The 26,572-nt window shown below is 38.5% G+C and overlaps 3 protein-coding genes across 9 annotated transcripts; 1 reads left to right on the top strand and 2 right to left on the bottom strand.

Annotated features, from left to right (window-relative positions):
• Nucleotides 1–75: 75 nt before the first annotated feature.
• Nucleotides 76–4,159, bottom strand: LOC106141820 (DNA polymerase beta-like). 7 transcript variants are annotated; one of them, XM_060947828.1, is made up of 7 exons: nt 3,973–3,989; nt 2,899–3,039; nt 2,244–2,682; nt 2,033–2,155; nt 1,783–1,951; nt 1,179–1,368; nt 76–271 (listed from the first exon to the last, which is right to left on the bottom strand). In XM_060947828.1, exons 3-7 carry the CDS (start codon nt 2,669–2,671, stop codon nt 177–179), a joined length of 1,005 nt encoding a protein of 334 aa, XP_060803811.1. In that variant the 5' UTR covers nt 2,672–2,682; nt 2,899–3,039; nt 3,973–3,989; the 3' UTR covers nt 76–176. The 7 variants fall into 7 exon arrangements, with proteins under 7 accessions (XP_060803811.1, XP_060803813.1, XP_060803810.1 ...); XM_060947830.1 differs by lacking the exon at nt 3,973–3,989 and adding an exon at nt 3,802–3,922 and having other exon boundaries at nt 2,940–3,058; XM_060947827.1 differs by lacking the exon at nt 3,973–3,989 and adding an exon at nt 3,802–3,922 and having other exon boundaries at nt 2,899–3,058.
• On the top strand, nt 3,790–14,119 carry LOC106140470 (ATP-dependent DNA helicase Q5). The gene is made up of 11 exons (XM_060947824.1): nt 3,790–3,929; nt 4,370–5,016; nt 5,099–5,204; nt 5,562–5,722; nt 5,905–6,095; nt 6,552–6,773; nt 7,315–7,513; nt 7,934–8,143; nt 11,710–11,869; nt 11,951–13,423; nt 13,862–14,119. Exons 1-11 carry the CDS (start codon nt 3,836–3,838, stop codon nt 13,966–13,968), a joined length of 3,570 nt encoding a protein of 1,189 aa, XP_060803807.1. The 5' UTR covers nt 3,790–3,835; the 3' UTR covers nt 13,969–14,119.
• On the bottom strand, nt 14,112–26,351 carry LOC106140466 (condensin-2 complex subunit D3). The gene is made up of 21 exons (XM_060947832.1): nt 25,558–26,351; nt 24,517–24,677; nt 23,936–24,055; nt 23,398–23,541; nt 23,177–23,249; nt 22,880–23,049; nt 22,205–22,390; nt 21,749–21,904; nt 21,350–21,502; nt 20,883–21,061; nt 20,092–20,251; nt 19,862–19,991; nt 19,597–19,677; nt 19,163–19,297; nt 18,631–18,805; nt 18,170–18,319; nt 17,658–17,797; nt 16,669–16,884; nt 15,635–15,708; nt 15,120–15,257; nt 14,112–14,679 (listed from the first exon to the last, which is right to left on the bottom strand). Exons 1-21 carry the CDS (start codon nt 26,207–26,209, stop codon nt 14,470–14,472), a joined length of 3,603 nt encoding a protein of 1,200 aa, XP_060803815.1. The 5' UTR covers nt 26,210–26,351; the 3' UTR covers nt 14,112–14,469.
• Nucleotides 26,352–26,572: the final 221 nt, after the last annotated feature.

The raw sequence follows: 26,572 nt of genomic DNA on the forward strand, positions 1-26,572 counted from the left end.
TATGACCGAAAAGAAGTGGTATAAAAAATCAAACGCTATAATAAAAATAGTATTTACTATTTAATTATTATCAATCATTTGATGTTTTTAAGCTTGTTGAAACAAATGACGCTATATCAAATACAAGCACACAATTAATTTTTCAGTTGATATAAATAACTATTAAACTTTGTTTTTCACATATTTCGTTCTTCTGGGTTTTTGTATGGATAGTTTATATACTCAAATATTTCTTGTTCTGATGCAATAGGGATCATCTCTCCCGGCACACCTGTGAAATGGCAAGTTTTATATAGGAATCCGTCAAAACAAATGAGGACTGGTGAATTATAAGCAAAACTTAAGTTCGGAAAATGCTTTGAAGTTGTGATCATGGTTTGCATTAGCCATAAAAGTAGATAACATCTGGAAGCTAAATTCCTCAAAGAAATTGAATTAAAATAATCGAAGGACATTTCATTTTGTCTATTACAAACTACAGCAAAGCAAAAAAGATTTTATTTATTTCTTTCTATTTATTCATATAATCAAGTCTATATCCCTCGTGGGGCAGAGCCAGCAGCCTTGAAAGATTGATAGACCTCATTAAGCTGTTTGGCTTAATTATAGAATTTTTTTTTTTTTTTTTTTTTTTTTTTTTTTTTTTTTTTTTTTTTTTTTTTTTTTTTTTTTTTTTTGACAAATTACACTGATTGAGTTAGCCTCGAAGTAAGTTCGAAACTTGTGTTACGAGATACTAACTCAACGATACTATATTTTATAATAAATACTTATATAGATAAACATCCAAGACCCAGGACAATCAGAAAAAGTTCTTTTCTCATCATGCCTTGACCGGGATTCGAACCCGGGACCTCCGGTGTCACAGACAAGCGTACTACCGCTGAGCCACAGAGGCCGTCTAAATTCAGATTGAAATAGCGACAGGTTGCCAGCCCATCGCCTTAAAGAAGAATCCCAAGTTTTAAAGCTTATCCCTTAGTCGCCTTTTACGACATCCATGGGAAATAAAAGATGGAGTGGTCCTATTCTTTTTATATTGGTGCCACACGGCACATTTCTTTCTAATTGCTAAAATTTAATGTAGAGCAAATTTTCATTATTATCCCATTCTGAATTTCTTCAAAGTGAATGTGGCTTTAGTTAGTACTTTCTTAGATTGTTATAGTAACACCTACCCGTAACTCCGACGGGACGCAAAGAGTACTCGTTGAGCGTGAACCCCTGTTCCAGCGCATGCGCACGCATCGTCTTGTTGAACACGTCACTGCCAGTAAAGTAAAGCACTGCGCAGTGGTACTGCTCGCACGGGATCAGCCGGATGTCCAGGCGGCGATATGGAAACTCACTCGAAAGACGACATACCCCCTGCCATTAAAGAAATCAATAAATGCCAATTATCTATTATCCTTAGCAGAGTTATTACAATGGTTGCCATGTAACTGGTAACCTTTTTGCCGTTGACGCAACTTGGTTGGTAGATGCAAAAAGAATGTTACTAATTTTTTAATACGATCTATGGATCTCCAGTACCGAGTTGAATGTGGATTTTAACTTATCATAGAAGTATTCTACCAAATCCATCTCTTTCGGTGTACCTACCTCGAAGAAAGGAGATAAGTAGCGTATCCAAAAGCACTATAATAGCGCAACTGTTGTAATTGCTAGGACGCAACTAGATAGTAGAAACACAGGATCCACACTCCAGGTACTAATGACAGGGTCGGAATAGTACCTACTTATGCATAAATTCTGACATAAATATCAAGTTACTATTCTCACCATAAATTTTGTATCTCCTATTGATATAACATCTGTAACCAGACTTTCTTTCAACTGCTCTACAATAGATTTCAAAAGAGTTTCTCCTCGTTTTTTCTTCCCTTCGCTTACTTTCAAGCTAGGGCGGGTTACAAGAACATCAATATCGCCGCTCTCTGCTTTGCCACGCCTTAAATAAATATTTTATTAGTAGTAGTGTTTATCAATATAATTTTCTACTCGAACAAAAGAAAACAAGTAGCAATCAAACCTGTAACTACCACATATCGTTACTGTAAACTCGGTATCCAAATCAAGTATGATTTCTCTCAATTTTCTTTCTATTTCCTGTATTTCTGATCGAGGAATTTTCTTTTCAAAATCTTCGAAATATCTGTAACAAACATACTGTGTTAAATAAAAATTTTGTTAGCACTTTGCTTTATCCATTCGTTACATTCAAGAAAATCATACCTACTTACTTTAAACCGATTATTTGATGATGGTTCAGTTTATCCAAGTGGAGCCTTAAACCATCGATGGATGTGATTCCGCTCTTCACGAGTTCAGCCGCCTTCACCGGACCAATGCCAGATACACGTGTAAGCAAATTAATAGCCTTTGCCTGTCCATCCTGATGTATGTCTTCTAATTTTCTTAATTTACCGGTTTGAAGAAATTCATCAATTTTCTTAGATATTTTCTCCCCTATACCTTCTAATTTCTTAGCTTCATCTCCAGATTCTATTCTTTTATGATATGCTGCTAAAACACCGGCGGCTTTCCTATATGCGTTAAATTTATGAATATTACGCGTTACATTTTTTTCATATTCCGATAATTCTATTAAAAAATCGCAAAAATCTGCATTTTGGTTATTGGCTCCGGAGGGATTTTTACGTTTGCTCATGCTTTCGAGACCTGTAAAATATTATTTGGATACATACATACATATGATTTCGTCTTTATCCCTTGTGGGGTAGACAGAGGCAAAAAGCCCGAGGTGACGGCCATCTATCCGTATGTAGCTGTTGATGATTGTTATCTAGTACTAAGTGCTTAAGTTGGTCACATACACAATAAATAACCACCTTATGGAAAATTTACTTAGCTACCGGATTATACACGGTAATATACCTAAGGTAGAAAAATAGATTAAAAACAATGTCGTATTCAACCTTTATTCGTAAAATTAATGATTATGTATTTTCAAATTTGCCGCCGGTAGTGTAATTGAACAGCCTTCGTTCAATTTCATTCTAAGTTTCCGTTAGGTACCTAAAATATAAAAAAATACCTAAAATATAAAATATTCATTAACTTTGTGCTGTCTCATTTCATCCTGGGATTTATATAGATATGGATAAGAATATGTACTTCCGTAGACAAATGGCTGTATGGCATATGCACTTTTGTCTCATAAAAAACTAATTTGAGTGTGGTGTGTTAGAATTAAATAATGCCAGTTGTATCGATAAAAATTAAAAATCTAAAATTACATACAAGCCTTATTACAAATAATCACGTCTTATCCGTCCTTTAAAGCGATGTGAACGGAGCCAACAGTTTTGAAAAGACTGAAAGACCACGTTAAACTTCACTAAATGATGGATTTAATATTCAAATAACGAAATAAATTTTTCACGCGCACACTATTAGCTAAAAGTCAACTTAAGTACCTATATTTAAAGATCATTTCTAAAGCGAGTTTCTATTGAAGTTGACTTTTTTGCTAATAGTGTCATCGTAAATAAATACCAATAAAATTTGAAACTAAATTTCTTACTGCAGAAACTTCTAATGAGACTACATGTACATCTGTGATTGTATCTAATTTCACAATTTTTTTAACATCACCAAGTATCTATCGATTACAGACTTAAAAGACGTATTAACAACACTAAAGGTTAGTTTTATTTTGCTTTGAGGTTGTTTTTGTGCTACAAAATGTTAGACTTTAAATTCAAATCAAAATTATTACACAAAATAACAAAAACAAATTATTAAACTATCTATAATAAGTTAAATTACGAGACATACCTTTAGTGCCAGTGAGTGAGTGAAAGTTTTTACAATGGATAATTTGACTCAGAAATTGTTTGAGTGTTTTGGCCACCGAAAATTCAAAAGTGTACTTCAAGAACAAGCTGTAAGAGCTATTGCTAGAGGTAATAATATAATAAACATGTCCAAATGAACCCGAGTACATACGTATGAAAATATTTTGTTTTCTCGCGCAATATGTTACCAAATCTAGGACAGCTGCTAGTGAAGTGATAAAGTTGACTGCTGTGTGTGCCTATTAAAATTAGTCGTTTTATCCAAATAATACGCAATATTTTATACCTTTAATATTACAATGAAAACTCCATACTCCAGCCATGGCGTTAAATTTATAACTTTTACACAAAGTTTTAATGTCAACTTACATATATCAAGTTTTTACCCCCTTACGGGTAAGACAGAGCCGACGATCTCATAAAGACACATTCAGTTGGATATTTAGAGATAGAATTGACATGGATAAGGCTAATTTAAATTTTAAAATCTATTTTACTTCAAGAAAATGTAACAGTATAATTTTATCATTATTTTTCTTTCTGAATAGGAGTCCATGATGTCTATGTGTCGATGCCAACTGGTTCTGGGAAGTCTTTGTGCTTTCAATTGCCGGCAATGCTTCAGGATAACAAAGTGGCTGTTGTTTTCTCACCATTGCTGGCCCTTATAAAAGACCAAATTGATCATCTTGCTAAGCACAAGATCGCTGCTGAATCTATAAACTCAAAAATGTCTACAAAAGACAGAGAAAGTGTCATAAATGATTTGAAGAGCATGCGACCCAGCACAAGATTTTTGTATGTAACACCAGAACAGGCTGCAACTGGAACATTTCAATCTATTTTTGACCATCTTGTAAAGTACAAGAAAGTGTCTTATGTTGTGGTTGATGAAGCACATTGCGTCAGTGAATGGGGCCATGATTTTCGCCCTGATTATTTAAAATTGGGCAATTTGAGAGAGAAATACAAGAGTGTCCCTTGGGTTGCTCTCACAGCCACAGCTAGTGCTGAGGTTGCTAATGACATTCTGACGAATCTCAAGCTGTTGCAACCTGTTGCAAAATATAAAACACAAAGTTTCAGAAGGAATCTCTATTATGATGTTATTTATCAAAATTGTATTCAGGATGAAGTTGGTCATTTGCTAGAGTTTTTGAAGAAAAGTTTGGGCGCACAAGATAATGTGAAACCTGTAAGTTAATTTCTCATTTTGAAAAAAAATTATCATAAAATATAATTTTGTAAATAGGTATAACATTTGTTTAATTTTTTAGAAAGATAAAAATGCTGTAATTGTATATTGCCGGACACGTGAGCAGACAGAAGACATAGCAAACATGCTAACCAAGAAAGGGCTGCACTCACTGGCATATCATGGAGGTAACATAGTACAATTAATATATAATAATATAATAAATCATTTATTTCTCACCACAAAATAAGTGTCTTAATACTAAGGTACAAAGATTGGAGTACTGCTAAACAGCCTGTTTGCGGGAGCTGACGCCTGTACTAGGTTATTACCTGTATTACAAGTCATTAGGCCCCACCTCTTGATTGAGTAATCAAAAACATTGTGAGTACAATACAAAGAAGAAAATGAGCATGTATAAATTAAACAACTTGAGAAAAATAAAATAATAATACTAAATAAGAATAAGTTATGTAGAATTGTGCACATTGTAAAATTTCAAGCAATCGTAATTTTTGTCAAATTTAAACAATATGTAATATCAGGTATGAAGTCTGTGGATCGTATCAGAGTGCAAGAGCAGTGGACACAGGGCGAGTATCCATGCGTGTGTGCAACGGTTTCATTCGGAATGGGGGTTGATAAAGCAGCTGTCCGCGCCGTTGCACACTGGGGGCTTGCGCAGAATGTCGCCGCATATTATCAGGTTTGTAAACAATTTTTTTTTTAATTTGATATGTGCATGGTTTTAATAAAAAATACCCACCCCTGGTTCATATTTTAGATGGCCACTAGGCCTCCCAAGGGAGAATGAGAATGAAAGTTTGTCAGTCATGGTTTCATTATATTTATCTAAGCCATTGCCTTTTTAAATGTAATATTTTTCAGGAATCTGGCAGAGCAGGACGTGATGGAAAGCCGGCATTCTGCCGAATCTATTATTGCACCAGAGAGAGGAATGCTGTAGATTTCTTACTCAAAACTGAATTGGGTCGCGCGAAAACACCTGAGCAGAAGCAGCGTTGTAAAAACGCATATAGAAGTTTCGAAATCATGGTGAAATATTGTGAAGAAGTCAAGTAAGGAATCATATAAGGTTTTTATTTGCAAATGTAGTTATAGTAGTTTATGATGATGACAAAAGTGGAATTGAAAGTTATTTAAAATATTACAAAATTGTGCATGGAATATTGTTTTTATTCATAGGATAAGTTATCAGAGGCTGATGAACAGGTGAACTTTACAAGGAACAGTAGAGCAATAAGAAGGTATTAACTTTGACCATGATATTGAGTTACAAAGAAACTCCTGATCTGAGACAGGAATGGTTACAATACCAAGGAAACCTAACCTAGCTTGGATCATGGACCATGATATTGAGTTACAAAGAAACTCCTGATCTGAGACAGAAATGGTTACAATACCAAGGAAACCTAACCTAGCTTGTATCATGGTTGTTGCACTTATATGTAGTGTAGGCTATATATATACTTTAGCAATAGAACACTTGTGTCACTCATATTGCACTATTCCAGATGTCGTCACAAAACGTTTGCGGAGTACTTCGGCGAGGAACCCCCACGTTGCGTGGACCGCTGCGACGCGTGCGCAGACGAGCGCAACACGCGGCGTGCGCTGGAGCAGCATCAGCGCCGCGCCATGTCCGTGCGGCTCGAGCGCGCCGGCTTCGGCCCGGCCTCCGCTGCCGACGTCGACACGTCAGATTTGTACGGCGAGGGCCGCGTGGGGCAGACACGGTGAGTTAGTAAAGACTTCAATATTCCATCACCACCCATCGCTTAACCAACCTTTCGGTTATACGAACCGAATCATGGGAGCTGTGAGCTGCCATTGTATAATTGACTAGGTAATCATGACGTCGCTAAACACGTCAAATTTGTATGGTGAAGGCTGTGTGAGACAAAGATGATGAGTGCCCGAGTCTTCATCATCCTTCTGAAATTAGTCTTGGTAGTGTCCTTCCAAATATGTTCCTGGATTGGGGTATTTAGGTGGTGCAAATGGAACATAACCCAGCTTCAATAAATATGCCTGGACATTTAGTTTCTTCATGTTTTCCCTCACCTTAAAAGCATAGCTCAGCATCCAAACTACTTCATACAAAAAAGAGTTGTTGCTGCATGACCACAGCAGGACTCACCTTGTTTGCTTTTTGATTCAGATATCTTAACCACTTGACCATTGTCTTTTATTGTGTTATACCCGTCTACATTAATTATATAAGAAAGACAAGGATGACGATACAAAATGTATCAAATAATTGAAATAATTTTATAGTGACATGGAATCATATTACGGCGTAGCCAGCGACGAGTCTGACGGCGAAAGCAGCCGGCGCCGCGTGGCCGAGGAGACCCGCTCGCTCATACAGAAAGAGTTCGCCAGCAGAAAAAAGCAAAGCGACAACAAGAGGCAAAACGATGAGGAGTCTGCGAAATATTCCAAATGCAAAGCGGCTGGCAGCACTGGAACTAAAGTAACTAAATAAAATTTGTCTTATTAATTAAGACTTATTAAATACGAGCATAAAAGGCAACTGTCATTTCAGTTAACAAAGAGAGAGAGAAGATTAAGCATATAGCTTGTCAACGTTCATGAACAAGTCCCCTAATTTGTGGTTGTGCTTCTTTGTATTTGTATTCATATCAAATAAATCTGATTTTGTTTAAATTTGGCACTAAACTTCGTCAGATGGGATGTGGCTAGGTTACTTATTACTTGAAACTTTCCCAGGAACTGATTTTTTAAAAGCTTAAATTCGAATTTAGTCCTAAATCCTTTTGATAAGTTGTTGAGCTTGATCTCATAAAATGTGGTTAAATTGTATGTCGTTAAAAACTTAAAAATATTTATGAAAAATTAAATGAGGATTACTATATATTATTTTTATCTTTAGGTGAACGGTTTGACTGTGGCAGTTCGAGAAGGGAATCTTTCACTGCTCATAGACGCTCTGAACAATAATTTAAATAATATGAAGGATACAGATAATCCCGATAAGCCGTTGTCTCGTCACGACATAGAACAGTGCGCAATCGAGTTGGAGTACGAAATATTCTCCAGTAATACTGTAATAAGTCTGTACAGAAGGGCAATCGTTAAACTGGTAAGATCTAATTTTAATTATGATGACTGACCGCCGTGTGGTTCCCGGCACCATTACAAAAGAATAGGACCACTCCATCTCTTTCCCACGGATGTCGTAAGAGCCGACTAAGGGATAGACTTGGGATTCCTCTTTAATGTAAATCCCTGCCAATCTAAGGTCTGCCGCGCCGATGGATGCATGGCTAGGGGCGAGCCTAGTCTCGAGCGTGCCACTTCCGCCATGGGGTTGGGCGACCCCCAGGTAATGACTAGCCTTACCCTGGCATGCGGGGCTCTGCTGGGGCGGACAAAATTTTTCCCTAGCGTCTCGTGGGAATCGCATGGATGCAAATCTTTTGAAAGAGCACCTAGATGGCGGCGATGGTGTCCGCACCCCATCACGTCTCGTTCCCGGCGGGAGCGGTATGCGGTCTGCTGAAAGCCGCTTTGCGACGATGAATGTAAGAGGAGGAATGAAGGATAAGATTGAGGAAGTATGCCAGATGATGGATGAAAGACGTTTGGATGTGTTGTGCGTGAATGAAACGAAGCGGAAAGGATGCGACGCGACGCAGCACGGCCCTTACACGGCGTATTGGTCTGGAATTTCCAGTACCAGCCGAGGCTGTCAAGGGGTCGGTCTAATTCTTTCTGCACGAATGGCTGAGTGCGTGAATGAGTATGAGTGTGTCAGCCCTCGTCTTCTATGGATTAGGCTGAAAGTTGGAATCACTCGGATCTTCGTTCTAGGTGTTTATGCACCTTGGGATGTGGGTTCGAGGGGTACAACATCAGCAAAAAGCGAAAACGAGGAGTTCTGGAATAGTGTAAGAGAAGTATTGAAAGTTACCAAGCCAAATGAGAAGATTATTATGTTAGGTGATTTTAATGGATGGGTGGGTGTAAAGCGTGATGGATATGAAAAGGTGCTTGGTGCGTTTGGTGACGAAAAGGTGAATGATAATGGAAGAAGTGTATTAGAAATTTGTCTAGAGTGGGATCTTTTTGTGTCGAACTCAATGTTTCAACATAAAGAGATCCACACCTACACAAGAGTGGAAGGTATTTTAAAAAGTATGATAGACTTTGTGATTGTAGATGAAAGATTGAAGAACAAAGTGCTGGATACCCGTGCATATCGCGGTGCTGGCATTGACTCGGACCATTTACTGGTGATATCCCGGATAAGGGGTATCTTCAATCGCTGGCGGCACAGGGTAAGGGAGCAAACCAGCGCTTTGGAAAGAGTAAAAGTAGAAAATTTGCAAGATATGGATGTAGGTAAGAAGTATATTAATAGACTGAAGGATGAATTTGAAGATTTAGAGGAAATGAGCGATATTGAAGATGGATGGAAGGAATTTAAAGAAAGAATTGTGAAAGTAGCTGTTGAAGTGTGTGGTGTAAGTAGAAGAAGGAAAGGAAAAAATCACAAAAATGCGTGGATGAGTAAAGATGTGCAAGAACTTGTGCGATTAAAGAAGAAAGCATGGCTGGATTCGTTAGCAGCAAAAGCTAACTTAAGAATGCAAGAGGTTATTGATGAAGATGTGAATGAAGCACGTAAGGAATATAAGAAAATGAAAGATTTGGTTAAGAAAGCTGTGATTAGAAAGAAAGAAGAGTATAAAGAGGATTTTGATAAAATGCTATCAGAAGACTTTCAGTCAAATCTGAAAGTATTCTGGAAATCCGTAAGGTCAGCCCGAGGAAATACTATAACCAGAGAGCTGACTAGGATCAGATGCCAGGATGGTAGCGTTGTGAAAGGAGAAGAATGTGTACTAAAGATATGGAAGGACTATTTTGAAAGTTTATTTGAAAAAAAGGAAGGAAATAAGAAAGATTTCTGCTATAGCGAAGAAAAAGAGAATGAGATGGAAGGCGAAATTGAAATGTTCGAAATTGTGGAAGCACTTAAGAGTATGAAAGCGGGAAAGGCTGCTGGGTGTGATAGAGTGTCGGTCGAGATGCTTAAAGCAGGAAAAGGCGTAGTAGCTAGTCAGTTGTACTGCCTTTTCAATTTGTGTTGGAGAAGCGGCCGAGTACCAAAAGATTGGTGTAAGGCTGTTATCGTGCCACTTTACAAAGGAAAAGGGTCACAGCTGGACTGCAAAAATTATCGTGGTATAAGCCTGCTTAGCGTCGTCGGCAAATTGTATGCTAAGGTATTGATTAATAGAGTCAGGAATGAAACTGATGACAAAATATGGGATGCTCAAGCGGGATTTCGAAAGGGAATGGGATGTACTGATCAGGTCTTTTCCTTGCGGTGCATAGCCGAAAAGTTTTTGGCCAAGAGTCAAAAAGTCTATTGCACATTCGTAGATCTGGAAAAGGCCTATGACAGAGTTGAGAGGAATGAATTGTGGTCAGCACTTTCTATGCATGGGGTGAGCAGTCTCTTAATACGAGCACTGAAATCCTTATATGAGGATTCGAGTGCTTGTGTCAGGATAAACGGAGCGCACACTGAGTGGTTTAAGATTGAGAAAGGCGTTAGGCAAGGATGTGTTGCGTCACCGTGGCTGTTCAACCTATTTATGGATAGCTGTTTGACAGATTTGAAAGAGTCTAAAAGTGGATTAAGGATGAATGAGTTACTCGTCAAATGTCTGCTCTATGCCGACGATCAGGTTATACTGGCGTCATCAGAGGAGTTACAGGAGATGGTAAACTGTATGCATGAAGCTTTAAAAGAGAAAGGAATGAAAGTGAACGTAAGTAAAACTAAAACACTGGTTTTTGAAATGGAGAAAGAAATGACAGCATGTAATATTTTGATTGGAGGAGAAAAAGTGGAGCAAGTGAAAGAGTTTGTATATCTAGGATCAAAGTTTACATCAGATGGCAAGTATGATAGTGATATTGAAAGGAGAGTGAACGCGGGGAACATGGTGAATGGAGCTTTGCATGCCTTTATGAGCAGTCAGAAACTATCCAAAAAGGCTCGACTGGCTGTGCACAGGGGCGTGTTGGTCCCGACATTAATGTATGGGAGTGAAAGTTGGGTATGGCAAAAGAAGCATGAAAGCAGAATAAATGCAGTGGAAATGAGAGCGTTAAGGAGTATGATGGGTGTGAAATTGAGTGACAGGATAAGGAACAGCGTGATAAGGGAATGTTGTGATGTGAAAGAAGATGTAGTTACAGGAATAGAAAAGGGTATGTTAAGATGGTTCGGTCATGTGGAGAGGATGAATGAAAGCAGGTTGACTAAGCAGATATACAAGGAGAGTGTGGAGGGAAAGGTCGGAGTGGGAAGACCTAGACGAACGTATCTTGATCAAATTAAGGACGTCCTGGTAAAGGGTCAGGTCAAAAGTACCCGAAACCGCCGAGCTTGTATGAAGAGAGTTATGAATGTGGACGAAGCGAAAGAAGTATGCAGAGATCGTGGCAAGTGGAAAGAGGTAGTCTCTGCCTACCCCTCCGGAAAAGAGGCGTGATTTTATGTATGTATGTATGTATGACTGACTGAGATACTTGATGACTAAGACACGAGACTGAGTCACGTGAAAACTGTGTTGGAGTTTGAATGTCTTCTGGTACTACTATGGTGTGTGATATGATATATTTTTTTAGATATCTGCAATAAAGTCTTGCAAAGACCACCTTTATCCGAAACTGAAAAATTTCGAGCCGAAAAAGCGAAATACACTTGGTGAATTTGTGAAAGACTTTGAATCGAAACAGAAAAGTGAAAAAAGTCATGCCTTTGTTACAGCTTCACAGTTGCATTCTGGTAAGTATCCTACACCAATTTCTGATTGTAAGTGTTTTATCAAATTCAAAATATTTCAAAATTTGTTTTTATTTATTTTAGCTAATTTATCAAGTAAAAAAGAGGCAAGAGCTGTGTCTAAAGCGGAAAAGGAAACGAAACGAAAAGCCAATTCATTTAAAAGAGACCTACTAACGCAAACAAAACTTCAGAATTTCTTTAAAAAAGCATCTGATGAATCGTGTCCGTCTACTCCGATCGAAAGCGACGAGGACGACCAGGGTCTGGTCATAGATGAAAATCTCAATAATAATAGTGATGATACTACTTTAAAATTAGAAGAAATTGACAACTCAATTAACTTACATAATGAAACCACTCTTAAACTCTATGATACCGAGAATAAATGCAAAGAAAAATCCATAGTAATAAACATAACTTTGCAAGGTGTAAGAAGTAGTGAGAAGAATATACATAAAAAAGAAAATGATAAACTCAAGGCGGCAGGAGAAGAACTTCAGAATATTAAGCCAACAGCAAAGAGAAAAATTAAGGCGCTATTTGGTGAATCATCCGACAGCGAAACAGAATTAGTCCCCAAAAAAGTTAAAATTGAAAACCACTTCAAATCTAGTAAAAACAGAGTCTCACATTATAATAAGAATTCAGAGAAATCTGAAAAACATAAAAGTTCACCTGATAAGAAAAGAAAAAGACATGAAAAGCATGAATCTAAAAAGGATCTCAATGTTACTATCTCAGATGCTGAATCGGAAAAAGAATTAGTCATTGACGAATCAGCAGAATTAAGTCCTCGCAAAAGATTGATACATTCAAATGAAATAGACAGTTTACTGAGCTCTAAATCAGAAGAAAAAAGTTTAGAGGATACTATACAATTGGATATCGAGAACGAAAACGTAAAAGCAAATCAGTTGGAAATTAGAATAGATGAAAAACCAAATTTTGAGTTTAAAGAAACATTAAATAATAGTGATGATCAATTTAATGTAAGTGTAGAGGAAGAAAAGCTGGACAAAGCACATAGACTGAGTAAGGAAGCAGAAGATGTGCTAGAAAAGTTAAAGAAATTTTCAGAATTGCCACTGACATCCGCTGAGCTTAGTGTGGAGTCCAAACAGCTGGAGGCTAAAGAACCTTCTCCTGTCAAACATGTGGAAAAAGAACCATATAATCATAAATCTAAACATAGTTTAACCTTAAGTAAAACATCGAAACAACTCATCGGTTCTAATGGTCATCACAAAGAAAAACATCACAAGATTGAAAAGCACGGTAAACCACATAAGAAGGAAAAGATAAAAGTGGAAACAGATACCACAGAAAATAAACATCACAAAGAAAATCAAGAAACTTCTAGTCACCAAGCGAAAGAAGGAAGTAAAGATAAAAAGCATAATAAAAAAGAGACTGGAGCAAAGAAAGTAGATCTAGCAGAGCTAGTGGTAAAGTTGTTGATGCCGTATTACAAACATAAAAAGATAAGCAGTAGGGATCTGTTTAAAATAACTGCGCGACACATTGTGCATCAACTGCTTGCGATACAAGTCACAGGTAAGGGAATGACTGTTTTTTAATCTCTCATATGATTGTGATTGATTTTCTAACAGTCAACAGTAGGTTTGACTAAGTCCTTAAGTACTTTTGACCATAAATTTACAGTCAAAACCGCTATTGTATTAAGATTTTCAGTCAAAACTGGTCTTGACAAACCTCTTCGGTTAGAGACTCAGAGGTAGTTTGGACTAAGATCAAGTTCTGACATACCTGTATTTTTTTATTTTACAAAATTCAAGATTTGTCATCGAAATTTGAATTTTAATTATTTATATGCATGTGTTAGGAGTATAACGCTGTAGATTAGACAATGTTATGGTTTTGAGTCATTAAATTATCATACTCGTATCTATAAATCATTACTGCAAAAAGCGAGAGAATGCGACATTTCAAAAGTATTGTCTAAATTAAGAAAACCTTTTCATTTTGTTGCAGAAGAAGCAGCAATCAATATGTTGCTGAAGAAAGCCTTCAAAAAGGAGATCAAGATCGAAAACGAAAGTGATTTAGTAGTTAAATTAAATTTAAGCAAAGACATGTAATTCTATTATATTTATAGTAATTTATTGATTGAATGGCAGCTTTCGCTGTTTGCCGTATTGTTATTTTTGTGGTTGTTTAATAAAAGTATTACAATTTTATTATTAAAACTTATATCACTCTGAGTTGTAATAAAACGCTTGGGTCGAGAAATAATTATATTTATGAAAAATAAATTCGTCTCCAAATATATAAATAATAACATTTCTAAATGATCTTTTAGCTTAGCAATTTTTCCTTAGAAATTACACACTACAATCACCATCATTTCTAGTTATATAACCTTATTTTTTCAAAAATAATTCTCCATCCACAATTCATATCCTACTTACGATTGTTGATACAGTTTTTTTTTTCACAATACACATAATACTTCCAACACCGCGCCTATTTGCATAAAATGACAGGAAACGACTCGGAAACTTTTCAAATCAAATTCATTTTGAAGAATATTCAGTCCAGCATACGTATTATTCACGGCAGGGGTTGGCGCGCTATCGTGATTATATCCTCAGCGCGCGCTTTCTCACGGGCGTGTCTTTATGGGCCCTGGCGGCGCGCTTGCGGGGCGCGCGCGGAGTCTCGGGCTCGGGCGGCGCGGACCGTGTCACGAGGTTCCGACTGTTTCCAAACGAAGGCTCCAGGCCTATATTTTCCTGGAACTGCTGGATTCGTTCCACCAACTCCTCGTCGTTCTCTATCAGCTCTTCGATCTGAAAATAGTGATATATTGAAGTAATCCTTACACGACTGACGTAAATTTACAGAAATTAACTGAAAATGACTTTAATGTTTTTAGTTTCCCTTTCGTCTAATAACTCAGCAAAAAAAAAACTTTCACGAGGTTCACAGGTTATTTTTTAAATTATATTTTTCACTCATTTCCAGTTTGTAATTCAGTAATTTCATTGGTGTGATATTCTAAAAGAAATGAGGTAGTGTGTTGAGTGCAATTTGGTAGGTAATTCTATCTACCTTGGGATTATGATTCATTTTCTTGACAGAGATAATGGTCACAAGTACCCATATCAATATTACATCATTAACAATTAAATAAGCACATAGAAGTGTCCTCACATCTCTGGAGTAAGTAAATTAGGTTAAAAGTTGCAAATATAATATTGTTTCTGTTATAATGCTATAATTAGGGTACCTCTTGTCGATAGTCGCTGAGCAGATCAGTGGCGATGCGCACGAGATAGGCAGCTACCTGTCCGCCGCGCGCGCGCAATCGCGAATACAGTCTTAATACGGCAGGCACCAATACTTCCGCCACTGTACGCTTCATTTTCTGTAAAAACATTTTTTTTACTTTGGGACATGTTAGAAAAAGAAATATAAAAGAAGTCTATATTTTTTGGGTATTTGTTTTCGTCTACACTGCGTACAGAGACGAGTAAGTCATTACACGAAACTACTGCTGTGTTATTCTGTTTACAAAGGAACCTTATATATAACCTACAGTGGTGGTACTAGGTCAAAATCAATTCTTACGATAACGATATATCAAAACAAGGTTTTGCGCTAGCAAATATGTGGGATGGTTCATGAATTTATGTTGCCAGTCAATACTTTTAGAAACAATTTCTGGTTAATGCAAAAAGCCTAAAATGAAGAAAGCCAGGGTCGAAATGTTTATCCGTATGTAACACTATGATTAAAACTTACATGTGATACAATGTTTGTAGTAACTCGCTCTTGTAAGTCTTCAATATATCCATCTCCAGTGTTTTGTGGTTTTTCTGTAACAAATAACATTGCAGAAGACATGAAAGGGAAATTGCCAAGAGATTTGTAGTCCTTCGTTTGATTTGCAATTTGGCAAATTCAGGTAAACGACCATTAGTTTTAAGATTATAAGCCTATTTTATAAGGCTTTAGCAAACAGAATACGGGACAGTTGCAATAATGTTTGAATGGACCTCGTCACACTGCTCGGCCGCGTGGTGGAGTACTGGCGAGCTACATATAGGTAGCAGTAACATACTGGGCAGCTTCATGCGCACACCGCACAGCAAAGTGATGGTGTCGAGAAGAGCGGCGTTGAGCTCGGCCGGGAGGTCATCGACCTCGTCGCACTGCTCGGCCGCGTGTTGGAGTACTAGCGAGCTACATATAGCAGTTACATACTGGGCAGCTTCATGCGCACACCGCACAGCAAAGTGATGGTGTCGAGAAGAGCGGCGTTGAGCTCGGCCGGGAGGTCATCGACCTCGTCGCACTGCTCGGCCGCGTGTTGGAGTACTAGCGAGCTACATATAGCAGTTACATACTGGGCAGCTTCATGCGCACACCGCACAGCAAAGTGATGGTGTCGAGAAGAGCGGCGTTGAGCTCGGCCGGGAGGTCATCGACCTCGTCGCACTGCTCGGCCGCGTGTTGGAGTACTAGCGAGCTACATATAGCAGTTACATACTGGGCAGCTTCATGCGCACACCGCACAGCAAAGTGATGGTGTCGAGAAGAGCGGCGTTGAGCTCGGCCGGGAGGTCATCGACCTCGTCGCACTGCTCGGCCGCGTGTTGGAGTACTAGCGAGCTACATATAGCAGTTACATACTGGGCAGCTTCATGCGCACACCGCACAGCAAAGTGATGGTGTCGAGAAGAGCGGCGTTGAGCTCGGCCGGGAGGTCATCGACCTCGTCGCACTGCTCGGCCGCGTGTTGGAGTACTAGCGAGCTACATATAGCAGTTACATACTGGGCAGCTTCATGCGCACACCGCACAGCAAAGTGATGGTGTCGAGAAGAGCGGCGTTGAGCTCGGCCGGGAGGTCATCGACCTCGTCACACTGCTCGGCCGCGTGTTGGAGTATCTCGCGAGCAAGCCGACATTGAACGTTGAGCTTCTGAACCAATGATAGCCGCTGCAGCATCACGTCGTAGATCAGCTGGCGAGCGTCGAATGATATCGCATCTAGAAATGAATAATACATACATATGTGGCGACATCACTAAAGTCACACACCAACTCAATCATAGCGAAGAAAATGACGCGCTCAGCCTATAGAAATGGGCCTATAGAAAAAGCCTAAATCGCGATTACAAAGATTTCACGGATTTGAGCATTAATACAACCTCCGACTCAACATCATGGGAGCCGCGGTCCCCCAGGCAGTTATGCATTTGGTGTTAACCTAGCCTGGCGGAAGATTTTCTCTTTCTCTACACATACATATAATCACAGTCTATATGCCTTGCGGGGTAGACATTGCCAACAGACTTGAAAAGACTGACATAAAATTACCTACGCCTCTTTCCGGGATGGGTAGACAGATACTAATTCACTTATGTACTACGATTCGTGAATATTTTTCTGGCTTCATCCACATACATAACTCTCTTCATGCAAGCTCATGTGACCATACAATCCTGGATTGGATGAGTCAGGGTTTTATACGAAAAGACGCCCATCTGACCTGCGCTTACTTTGCAGAGATTAAATATTACCTAATTCATGTTTACACATTCAGTTGCCATAATATGCAGATTTCGCTCACAATGTTTTGCTTCATCATCAAAGCATCGGTTAGCACTCAAACCAATGTACACAACTCAGAAAAGAGTCAGAGGTCGAAGTAGGATTTGAATCACATGCATTACTTCCGCATTTCAGCCGGGCACCTTAACCGTTCGACCACCGACGCTATAAAAAGATTAATTTAATATAGTAAGCTAAAGGAAACCAACCAGTCTGTCTATCGCTGTTGTAATGCAACACGCAGTCCACAAAGTGATGATAGATCGCGTCGGGAGTGAGACAACTGGTCACGTAATACTCGGCCGGTTCGCGCACGTCGTGGTCGTCGTCAGCTAATAATGCGAAGTACCTGGAGAAATGGAATAATATTATGGCTCTCGCGAACCCCGGGCTTTTCTGTAACAATGCTACCGGTATTAATTCTTAGTAGATAGTTATTTTTTGGTGACTATCGTTAGAGATAATGTAATAGAGGGAGTATTTTTAGTTTAAAGGGCTCACTGTACGGTTATATTGGAGGTTGAAAGATTCTGTTTACGGAATCTAGATTTGAGTAGGTACCTATTCTTAGCGATTGCGATGTTTTTATCTCTAATAAAAAAAAAATAGATCGACTTTACGTGATATCATATAACACGCACAATCAAAATAAAAAAAAATTGACAAAGGTAGGTATTGATCTGTCGTGTAGTTTATATATATAGGTGTAATAATAAAGTACTTGTAGTACAGCGGCGTCCTCAGCCGCAGGTAGCCGGCCAGCAGCAGGCGCGTGAGCGCGCGCGCGGCCGCGCTGCGCAGCGCCGGCGCGGACGTCCGGCTCACGCAGCCGCAGATGGCTGGCAGCAGCGGCTCCACGATGCACGTATATCTGTTTTTTTTTTATTTATGAATTTATATTTCGAGTTGTTATTAGAAATTTGCTTTTTTATATCTATGAGTGTTACTGGCTACCACAGTTATAATTCGAGGTGAATTTCATAAATTAGATAATGTTTACAAAGAAATGAAATTTTCAATTCATACAAGTGTATCGTTCGGTTCCCTTAATACTAAAGCAATAAAAATTCAAATTTTTGAACACAAATTTAATTTAAATGCTTTATGGTACCCGTTTATTAAATACTTACTCAATACTCGAATGTATGTAAAACTCGTAAGAAACTACCGTATCTCACCTACCTGGTACAAATATCAGTAAGCGCCCGCAAAGCGTTGAGCCGCGGGGCCAACATAGCTTGTTGGTCTTGTAGCAAAGTCGCGAGTGCGGGCGCCACTTGCGCAGCGGTCTCTCGTGACCGTACACAAAGTCGCCCAGCTCCTGCTACCATTGCGCCTAGTGAACTCTCATCCCATTCTGTGGAAGAGACAGCGTAGGATATAGTTTAGCAGGGACACAATAATGTTGTCATGAACTTAAAGAGATACTATTGGATAAAGTAGTGTAGCGAGTAAGGCACCACTTACGCAACAGTATCTCGTGATCACACGAAGTCTGCATAAATAAATAATCACTAAACAGTGTAAAGCAAAGTCGCTTCCCGCGTCTGTACCTCTGTCTGTATGTAGGTATGCTTAGATCTTTAAAACTACAGAACGGATTTTGATGCAGCTTTTTCAATAGATGTGTGATTCATGGAGATAGTTTCTATGTATACCTAAATGCTACCCGTGCGAAGCCGGGGAGAGTCGCTAGTGTCTCATGTTTACATACCAGGCGGCGGATGCTGTAGCGCCCGCAGAAACAGTCGCAGCAGCGCGGGCCTGGGCGGGGCGGGCGCCAGGAGCGACAAGTCTGCCGCGCGCACCCACTCGGCCGCAGCCCCGCCCCACACTGCGCGAGATTCCGCTAAAACATAGTTGAAATGATAGTGCACCCATTCTGCCGCACTACACCGCGCACCTAAAAATTTTTATTTTTTGGTTGCGCTTGGCTTTAGTACTATTGTTTATGAGTTGCTGTTGTGGACTTCTAACACGGCTTAATTGGAACTTCAAAAATATGTAAGCAACATAAATAAGTAAATAACTACCTATTACCTAAAATTGTAAACTTACTTGTTTATTAAAAACACAGATAGTGGGTAGAATACACTCTCAGAACATAATAAAGTCGTCTATTCAAGGCGGATAAAACACTTGGCTTACATAACTGCATCAGCTCTGTAGCCCATGTGAGATTACTCGGATCGAGTTGTGCGGCGAGCGCTGCTGACGCGATTCGACAGCCTGCAACAATCACATTATTAAAAGTAAAAAATAAAACAACAATGTTATAATCAAATCATCAGTTGTGTTTAAGTACTGGATTATAAGGCTTTCATTGGACTAACTTTCTTAATAGATAGCGCCATCTAAGACTTATTCTAACAGTGAGAATAGGTATTTTGGAATAATACGTTATAAGGATTACCGTCGTCAGGTGCAGAAGCGAGTCTCCTCACGAGATGTTCCCTGAGCTCGTTCCTGGCGGCGGCCGTGGTCCAGCGAGACCACGTGCTCAGCAGCTCCAGGGTTAGAGGCAACAGTCGGACATCGCGAGCCTGCAACAGATTGATTTAAGTTAAACCAGTGTTTTTGGTAATAAAGTATGTAAGTAAGTATTGTCACTGGCCACTGTATTCAAATATCGAAATCACTTGCCTTAGTATCATCTGTCAGCTTGTAGTAGTATTCCAGCACGAAGCCAACCTCGGAGTAGTCGACGAGTTTCGCCGCGCTCGTCAGCAACACGAGGCATTGGAGGTCACGAGCATCGTCCTTCACGCCCAGGTGGGTGCTCAGAGTGTCTATGATGCGAACACTGGAAGACATGAGTATGGTTCTCATCACTTATGACTGGAATAAATCTTTGACTTTATGTACCAGCAAATCACATAGATTGAGTAAGTTTTATACATGTTTACCTATGTAAACCTTAAAGTGCCGTATGGTTGTCCCGGCACCAATAGAAAAAGGGAGAGGACCACTCCATCTCTTTCCCATGGATGTCGTAAAAGGCGATAAGGGATAGGGTTATAAACTTGGAATTCTTAATTTTAGGCGATGGGCTAGCAACCTGTCACAATTCGTATGTTACCTCAATTCTAACATTAAGCCAAAAAGCTGAACATGGCCTATTAGTATTTTTAAGGCTGTTGGCTCTGCCTACCCTGCAAGACATATAGACGTGATTACCTAAATGAATCTATATAAACATCCAAAACACGAAGCACTTGTGGGCTTAGTTAAAACTATTTGACTGTGATGGAGGTTCGTGCTGTGTAGGATAGATTCTAGGGTAGGGTAGGGAAAACTCAGACGTGAGAAGGCCGCTGCTGTACATAGATGCAAGTAAAAAAAGGTTGAAGTAGTTGCCGAGTACTTGATAGGGACTTATGACTATGGATTGTGGACAACAGACTTCAAAATACTTTATTCAATAAAGCCATTACTTAATTGGGTTAGAAGTCTTGGCGAGTAGCGTGCAAGCTTTGAGTAGATGCCTTCGCATGTTGTGTCGCGTGACGCCCGCTAGGAACATCCAGGGCAGCGGATCCTCTTCACCAACTTCATACTTATGCAGCCGTTCGATCAGAATTTGCTGAACGAGTGTCACGACTTGTTCTTGTACCTGTGCGTTTTAAACAAGTTATTGTGATAAAATCTTACAGTATTCATCACAATTTTCTTATATGTATGTTACGTGCTGTGAGAAAATCCAGTAAATATAGGAACATATAATTTAATAGCAAGTATTAAAAGCTTCGTATAGTAATGCAAAGAACTCTGAAATCATTTATTGTACCGAATAAATATTTATAAAGTTTCATTTATTTCTTAATTTTGACAACATGATATACAATTAGGGTAAACAATACACAATGTGAGCAAAACCAAGCAGGTATGATTAAAGAGTAACCTTAGCTTCAGGGTCAGACAGCTGATGCATAGGTCCCGATAGGAAGGCGTCGAACAACGCGTCGGACGGCGCCGCGCAGAGCATCTCGCCGAGTGCAGCGATGCTCGCCGAGCGAACGAGAATGCTCGCGTCGCGGCACAGACCCACCAATATCTGATATTCAAATCCCTTTTATTAAATTATAGGTGACATCCGCGTCTTCAAAACTAATTAATTTTGGTATGTTTTGTTACAGTTTGCTTCGAAGGCAGTGCGCAGTGCATCCTACAAAGTTCTTGGGGAATGGCGAGGATTGACTTGATGATTATCTCTAAGCAGTTACAGATTTATTGACCTAAAGAGAATAGTTTATAGGATTCGTATACCTGGCCGCAAAAATAGTAATACAAAACAAGTGACCATCAAGTCCGCGGACGTGGAGGCGGCGGGCGGCGCCAGCAGCCGCTGCAGCAGCGGCACGGCCGCGCGCCGCACCGCCGCGCGCTCGTCGCACACGCAGCGCGCGCTGGCCGCCAGCAGGCGGCTCACGGCGCCCGCCTCCGGACCGTTCAGCTCCTGATCGTGACAAATATGTTGCTACTATACACGTACGAAACAAGGCAGACAGTATGCCCATTGTACCTATATATATGTATACAAGTCTCAAGCACACACTCTCATCAATATTGTGACAGACGGCCATTATGTCATAGATTGTATCACGAAATGGCATGTTGCATGGCACTCACACTTGCGTACAACGCCGTCATTTCGTTGTGTCACTTTTTTAAGCCACAATCTGTCCGCCTTTTTTATACGTCTGTGATTGGCACTAAACAGGCAACGATGATGAATAATTAACGGGGGACTACTCACCTTAATAGCCTCCTTCAATGGCGCGTGGTCCGTGGCCAGACAGTCGGCGAGAATGGCTAGGGCCCGTGCCCGCAGCGTGCTCGACACGTCGTGTAAACGTTCGTACACCGCTTGAAGGATCTCCAAGTGGGGCACCGTGTGGGAGCGCTGACGAAGTAGGCCTGCAACCTCGTCTTCAGTCATGTCCTGAATTTCATAACAATATATAGTAAATTAAGATTTAACTTTTGTGGATTTAGGTCGTCAAAGACAACAACGCGATCGTTACTAGCTTTTGCTCTCATATTTTTATTTACCCGTGCTAATTTCCCAGATTAAAGGGAGTGTGAGAAACACGCATTTACGATGTGAATACCACATGTCCTGCTCTATACTCTTTGCACTGTGTGTGACAAATGTCATGAACATTGATCAAGTACATAAAGAGTGAAGAAGCGATAAGATAAGAAATAAAGGCGCTTTCTCTTGTATATCATTATTTTGATTATAATGAAAGTTTTAACTTTTTTTCTATAAGGGCTAACTTGGGAAATACTAAACCGATCATGAAAATTCTTTCACTATACAAGGTACATTAGGTATAGGTATAGGCATAGGTGTTGGTTTATAACTGTGACGGTTCGCTATTTTATAACTAAAATTATAGTAAACTACTGTCATATAAATACAATATACATCTTCAATTTGAACGGGTTGGCTATCCTGGCTGCTTTCGTCATCTGTAGTCATAGCCGGCGCGGGCTCATTTTCATTAGTGCTTTCTGTCGTGCTTTCTGCATCTTTGGCCGCTTCTCTCTCCGGCTGATCTGTTGTAGTGGCAGAAGTACTTGGATGATCAGTACTTTCTGAAAATATTAATTAAAAAACTGCGTGACAAAAAAGTATTTTAACCAACTGGACCAAAAAATTACAAGCACAACTTTGAAAATTCTAATTGAAATTGTTGTATAAAAATTGTCTATTTGCTTTTACCTGGATTTTGTTGCTCAGTCCTGCTTGGTTTCTTTTCTTCTGGATCATTGTTTAATAGTTTGGCCAATAATTCCTGTAAGTAATTTTATTATTTACAAGTACCTAGTTGAGAACTTGAAAGTAAACAGCCGTTTAAAAAAATATAAAGAAGCCTTTCCAGGCGTTGTTTCATTTCTTCAACAAAAATTTCAATAGCTTATTTATAGTATCATTTGTCTTACCATAGCAATTTGTCTATGTGAGACTTTGGACGTAGTTGATAATGTAAGAAGCCACTTCACTGTTTTCCTATAGGACTTCTTTGGAAGTAGACTCATCAAACCAAACACGAGCGACACGCGCGCCGCCCGTACTTCTGCACGCTCCTGTGGAAAAAATCAAAGGAGATTTACCATTTTATAAATATGATTATAATTTTAACTTTTCCTTAAAATAAATGTGGTTTCGCCAGGGATTTACAAACAACGTGGCAAGCGTGAATAAAATTCCGGAAAATATGCTTGTTTTCTTAGTAAAAATCTGTGTATTTATAAAATCATGCGTTTTTTAAAATTAAAGGGTAAGCAGATTTAATTGATTGTGGTAAGATTATCCTACTAATATTACGCGAAAGTTTGTGAGTATGTCAGGATGTTTGTTATCTTTCATTTCAACCACTCTTATTAAATCAAGGTATGTAATAATGATGTTTCCTTCTTATGTTTATCTATAATGAGGGATAAAGAGATAGATTTGTAGTAATGTTATAACTATACTAACCAATCCATCCAAGGTGTAACAAAGATGCTGTAAAAGCACAACATATCCTGGTAATGCTGCTTTGCCGTATTTTGTGAGTAGTAATCCGGAATATGTAACATATGAAGCTCTTACCAAGTTCTGAAGAAAGTAATAACATTTAAATATAAATAAAATATATGTATGTTAAATTAAATCCATTGTAACTGTGTGTAAAAATTTATGCATTTTTATGTGTCACCATAAATTTGTCAATTATTAAGTAGATTTATACTCAAGAGAAGATATTCATTGTTAATAAATTTTACAAACACAAACAATTGGACAGACTTCAAGAGTAATATAGGGTAGAGTGTTCCATGTTTAGAAAACCTAATGAGGTTTTTAATATGGGGTAAATGGGACAAGTACAATGGAACTTAGTAGATAGTAATGGTATTTCTTGTCATTAGTAAAGCATGCTGTGTATTTGCCACTTTTGCTGCAATCAGTCATTGTTTACTTTTTGGAAGGATAGAATGAAAATGCTTAATTGTAATTTTGTTCTGAGTATAGTAGTTTTAAATAGAAAACTCCATGTTTGGTTTTTAAATAAATCTTACATTAGCATTTCTGCAATCCACAGATGCTGCCACCAGCTTGGGGAGAATGCATTTAAACAACAATCTTATAGCTGACTCATTTACATCTCCATTTGAATCACATATCAAGACATCTATCATTTCATATATAACTTTTGACACATTTGCTAGTTCAATTTTGTCTGAAAATAAATGTGTAATGATGGTTATGACTAATACTAAACTAATATACACACACTAAAATATATAATATATTTTTCTATTATGGTATTACATTTCTTATTCCAATAGTCACAAAGTTATTTTTAATTGAATGGTTTGAGGATGGAATTGAGAGCAAAAGGCCCTGGTTTCTGGCCCATACTTTAAAGAAGAATCACAAGTTTAGTGGCTTTCTCTTGATCAACTTTTACCATCAGTGTGAGAAGAGATCCAGCTGGCACCACTTAACATAGAAATACAATCAATACACATTTGGAAAAGGTTGTGTAAATGAAACTTAGTAAACATAACATTACCTTTCAACTTAAAAAATATACTTCAAAGCAAATGATAATTTCATTTGCTTTAAATATATTTTTTAAGTGGCAGTGAGGAATGCTAAAATCTTCTTCTTTTAAAGTTACCTTTTCCCACTTACTATGTGGGGTCTGCACAGTATGTTAGTTTATTCCAATTGCCATCTCACTGGTCACTCCCTTCCTACTCATACTATCCTTAACGCTGTCCATCCATATCTTTTTCGGTATTTCCCTATTTCTTAAACCTTTTACTTCCATATTTAAGGCTCTTTTAGTAGCATGACCTTCCTCTCTTCTCCTGATGTGTCTGTACCAACCCAGCTTTTTACCATTCATTTATTGGCACTACTTTCATACTTCCTATTATATACTCATTACATAATTTATCCATTCTTGTCACACCACACATCCATCTTAACATTCTCATTTCACTTGCATGGAGTTTCCTTTCATCCATTGCTTTCATTGCCAAACACTAAGAATACACTAGTAATGCTTAAATGTTTATTAACAAATTTTAGTTTTTTTTTTAAATACTTACCAACATTAAGCTTATTAACAATAGCACCTCCAGTGATATCCACAAGATTACTTAAGATATCCTCAAAATTCATATCAGTGGGGTTCAAATGTAACTCTTTGATTACAGCTCTCAGATCAAGGACAAAATGCTGCAACTCTCTTATGACTGAATTCACTTCACGTGACAAATCCTTAGTACTGTAGTAGTTGTTTTCATTTTCGCACATTGATTTTGGAAAACTCAAGCAAACCAAGGACTGTGCAAACAATTGAGAGTGATATATGTGGTATGCTTTGTATCCAGGAATTGATAAAAGTTTATAGTACAATCGGGAAGCTAAGAGAGTACTGTTTCTATACTCCAATGTGTGTACATTTTTACCACCATAATCAATAAAGTACGCAAGCAAGGCTAACAGTTTCTGATGATTAACTTGGTGAGATAGTGTCGCCCAAGATTTTTCTTCATCAGAGTTTTCTAAACTCAACCATGAATCAATTGATTTCATTATACTTTTGAATACTTTTTTAATGTCTAAAGATTCTAGAATTTTTTCATATTCAGATGGAATCTCGGCAAATTCAAGAAACTCGGCATAATAGATCGCTTGCATCCATTCTTCATTAAGATTATCTAAATCTAGTTTCTTCAATTCATTGATCACCTCCATTTTTAAACAAAATTATTTAGTACATTAGGTACTTTTCTGATAATAAAAAATAGAATTTTGGCAAATGGAATTTATTTTTAAATGAGTTTTAAGTTTCAGCATTACTATGTTTACTAATGGTTTAATGTATTCATTCATGTTTGTGTGACAATGACAATGTTTGATAAAATGACACAATTTTTTTTAAATATTTCGGCAAAGAGTTCAGTCTTATGATCCCATGTCATAGAGTATCACTTAAATATAAATCCTACTAATATTATAAATGCGAAAGTTTGTGAGTATGTCAGGATGTCAGTATGGATGTTTGTTACTCTTTTACGCAAAAACTACTGAACCGATTATTAGAGTTATCCACTACAC

This window comes from Amyelois transitella, chromosome 14 (assembly GCF_032362555.1).
Source record: "Amyelois transitella isolate CPQ chromosome 14, ilAmyTran1.1, whole genome shotgun sequence".
NCBI classification, from domain to species: domain Eukaryota; kingdom Metazoa; phylum Arthropoda; class Insecta; order Lepidoptera; family Pyralidae; genus Amyelois; species Amyelois transitella.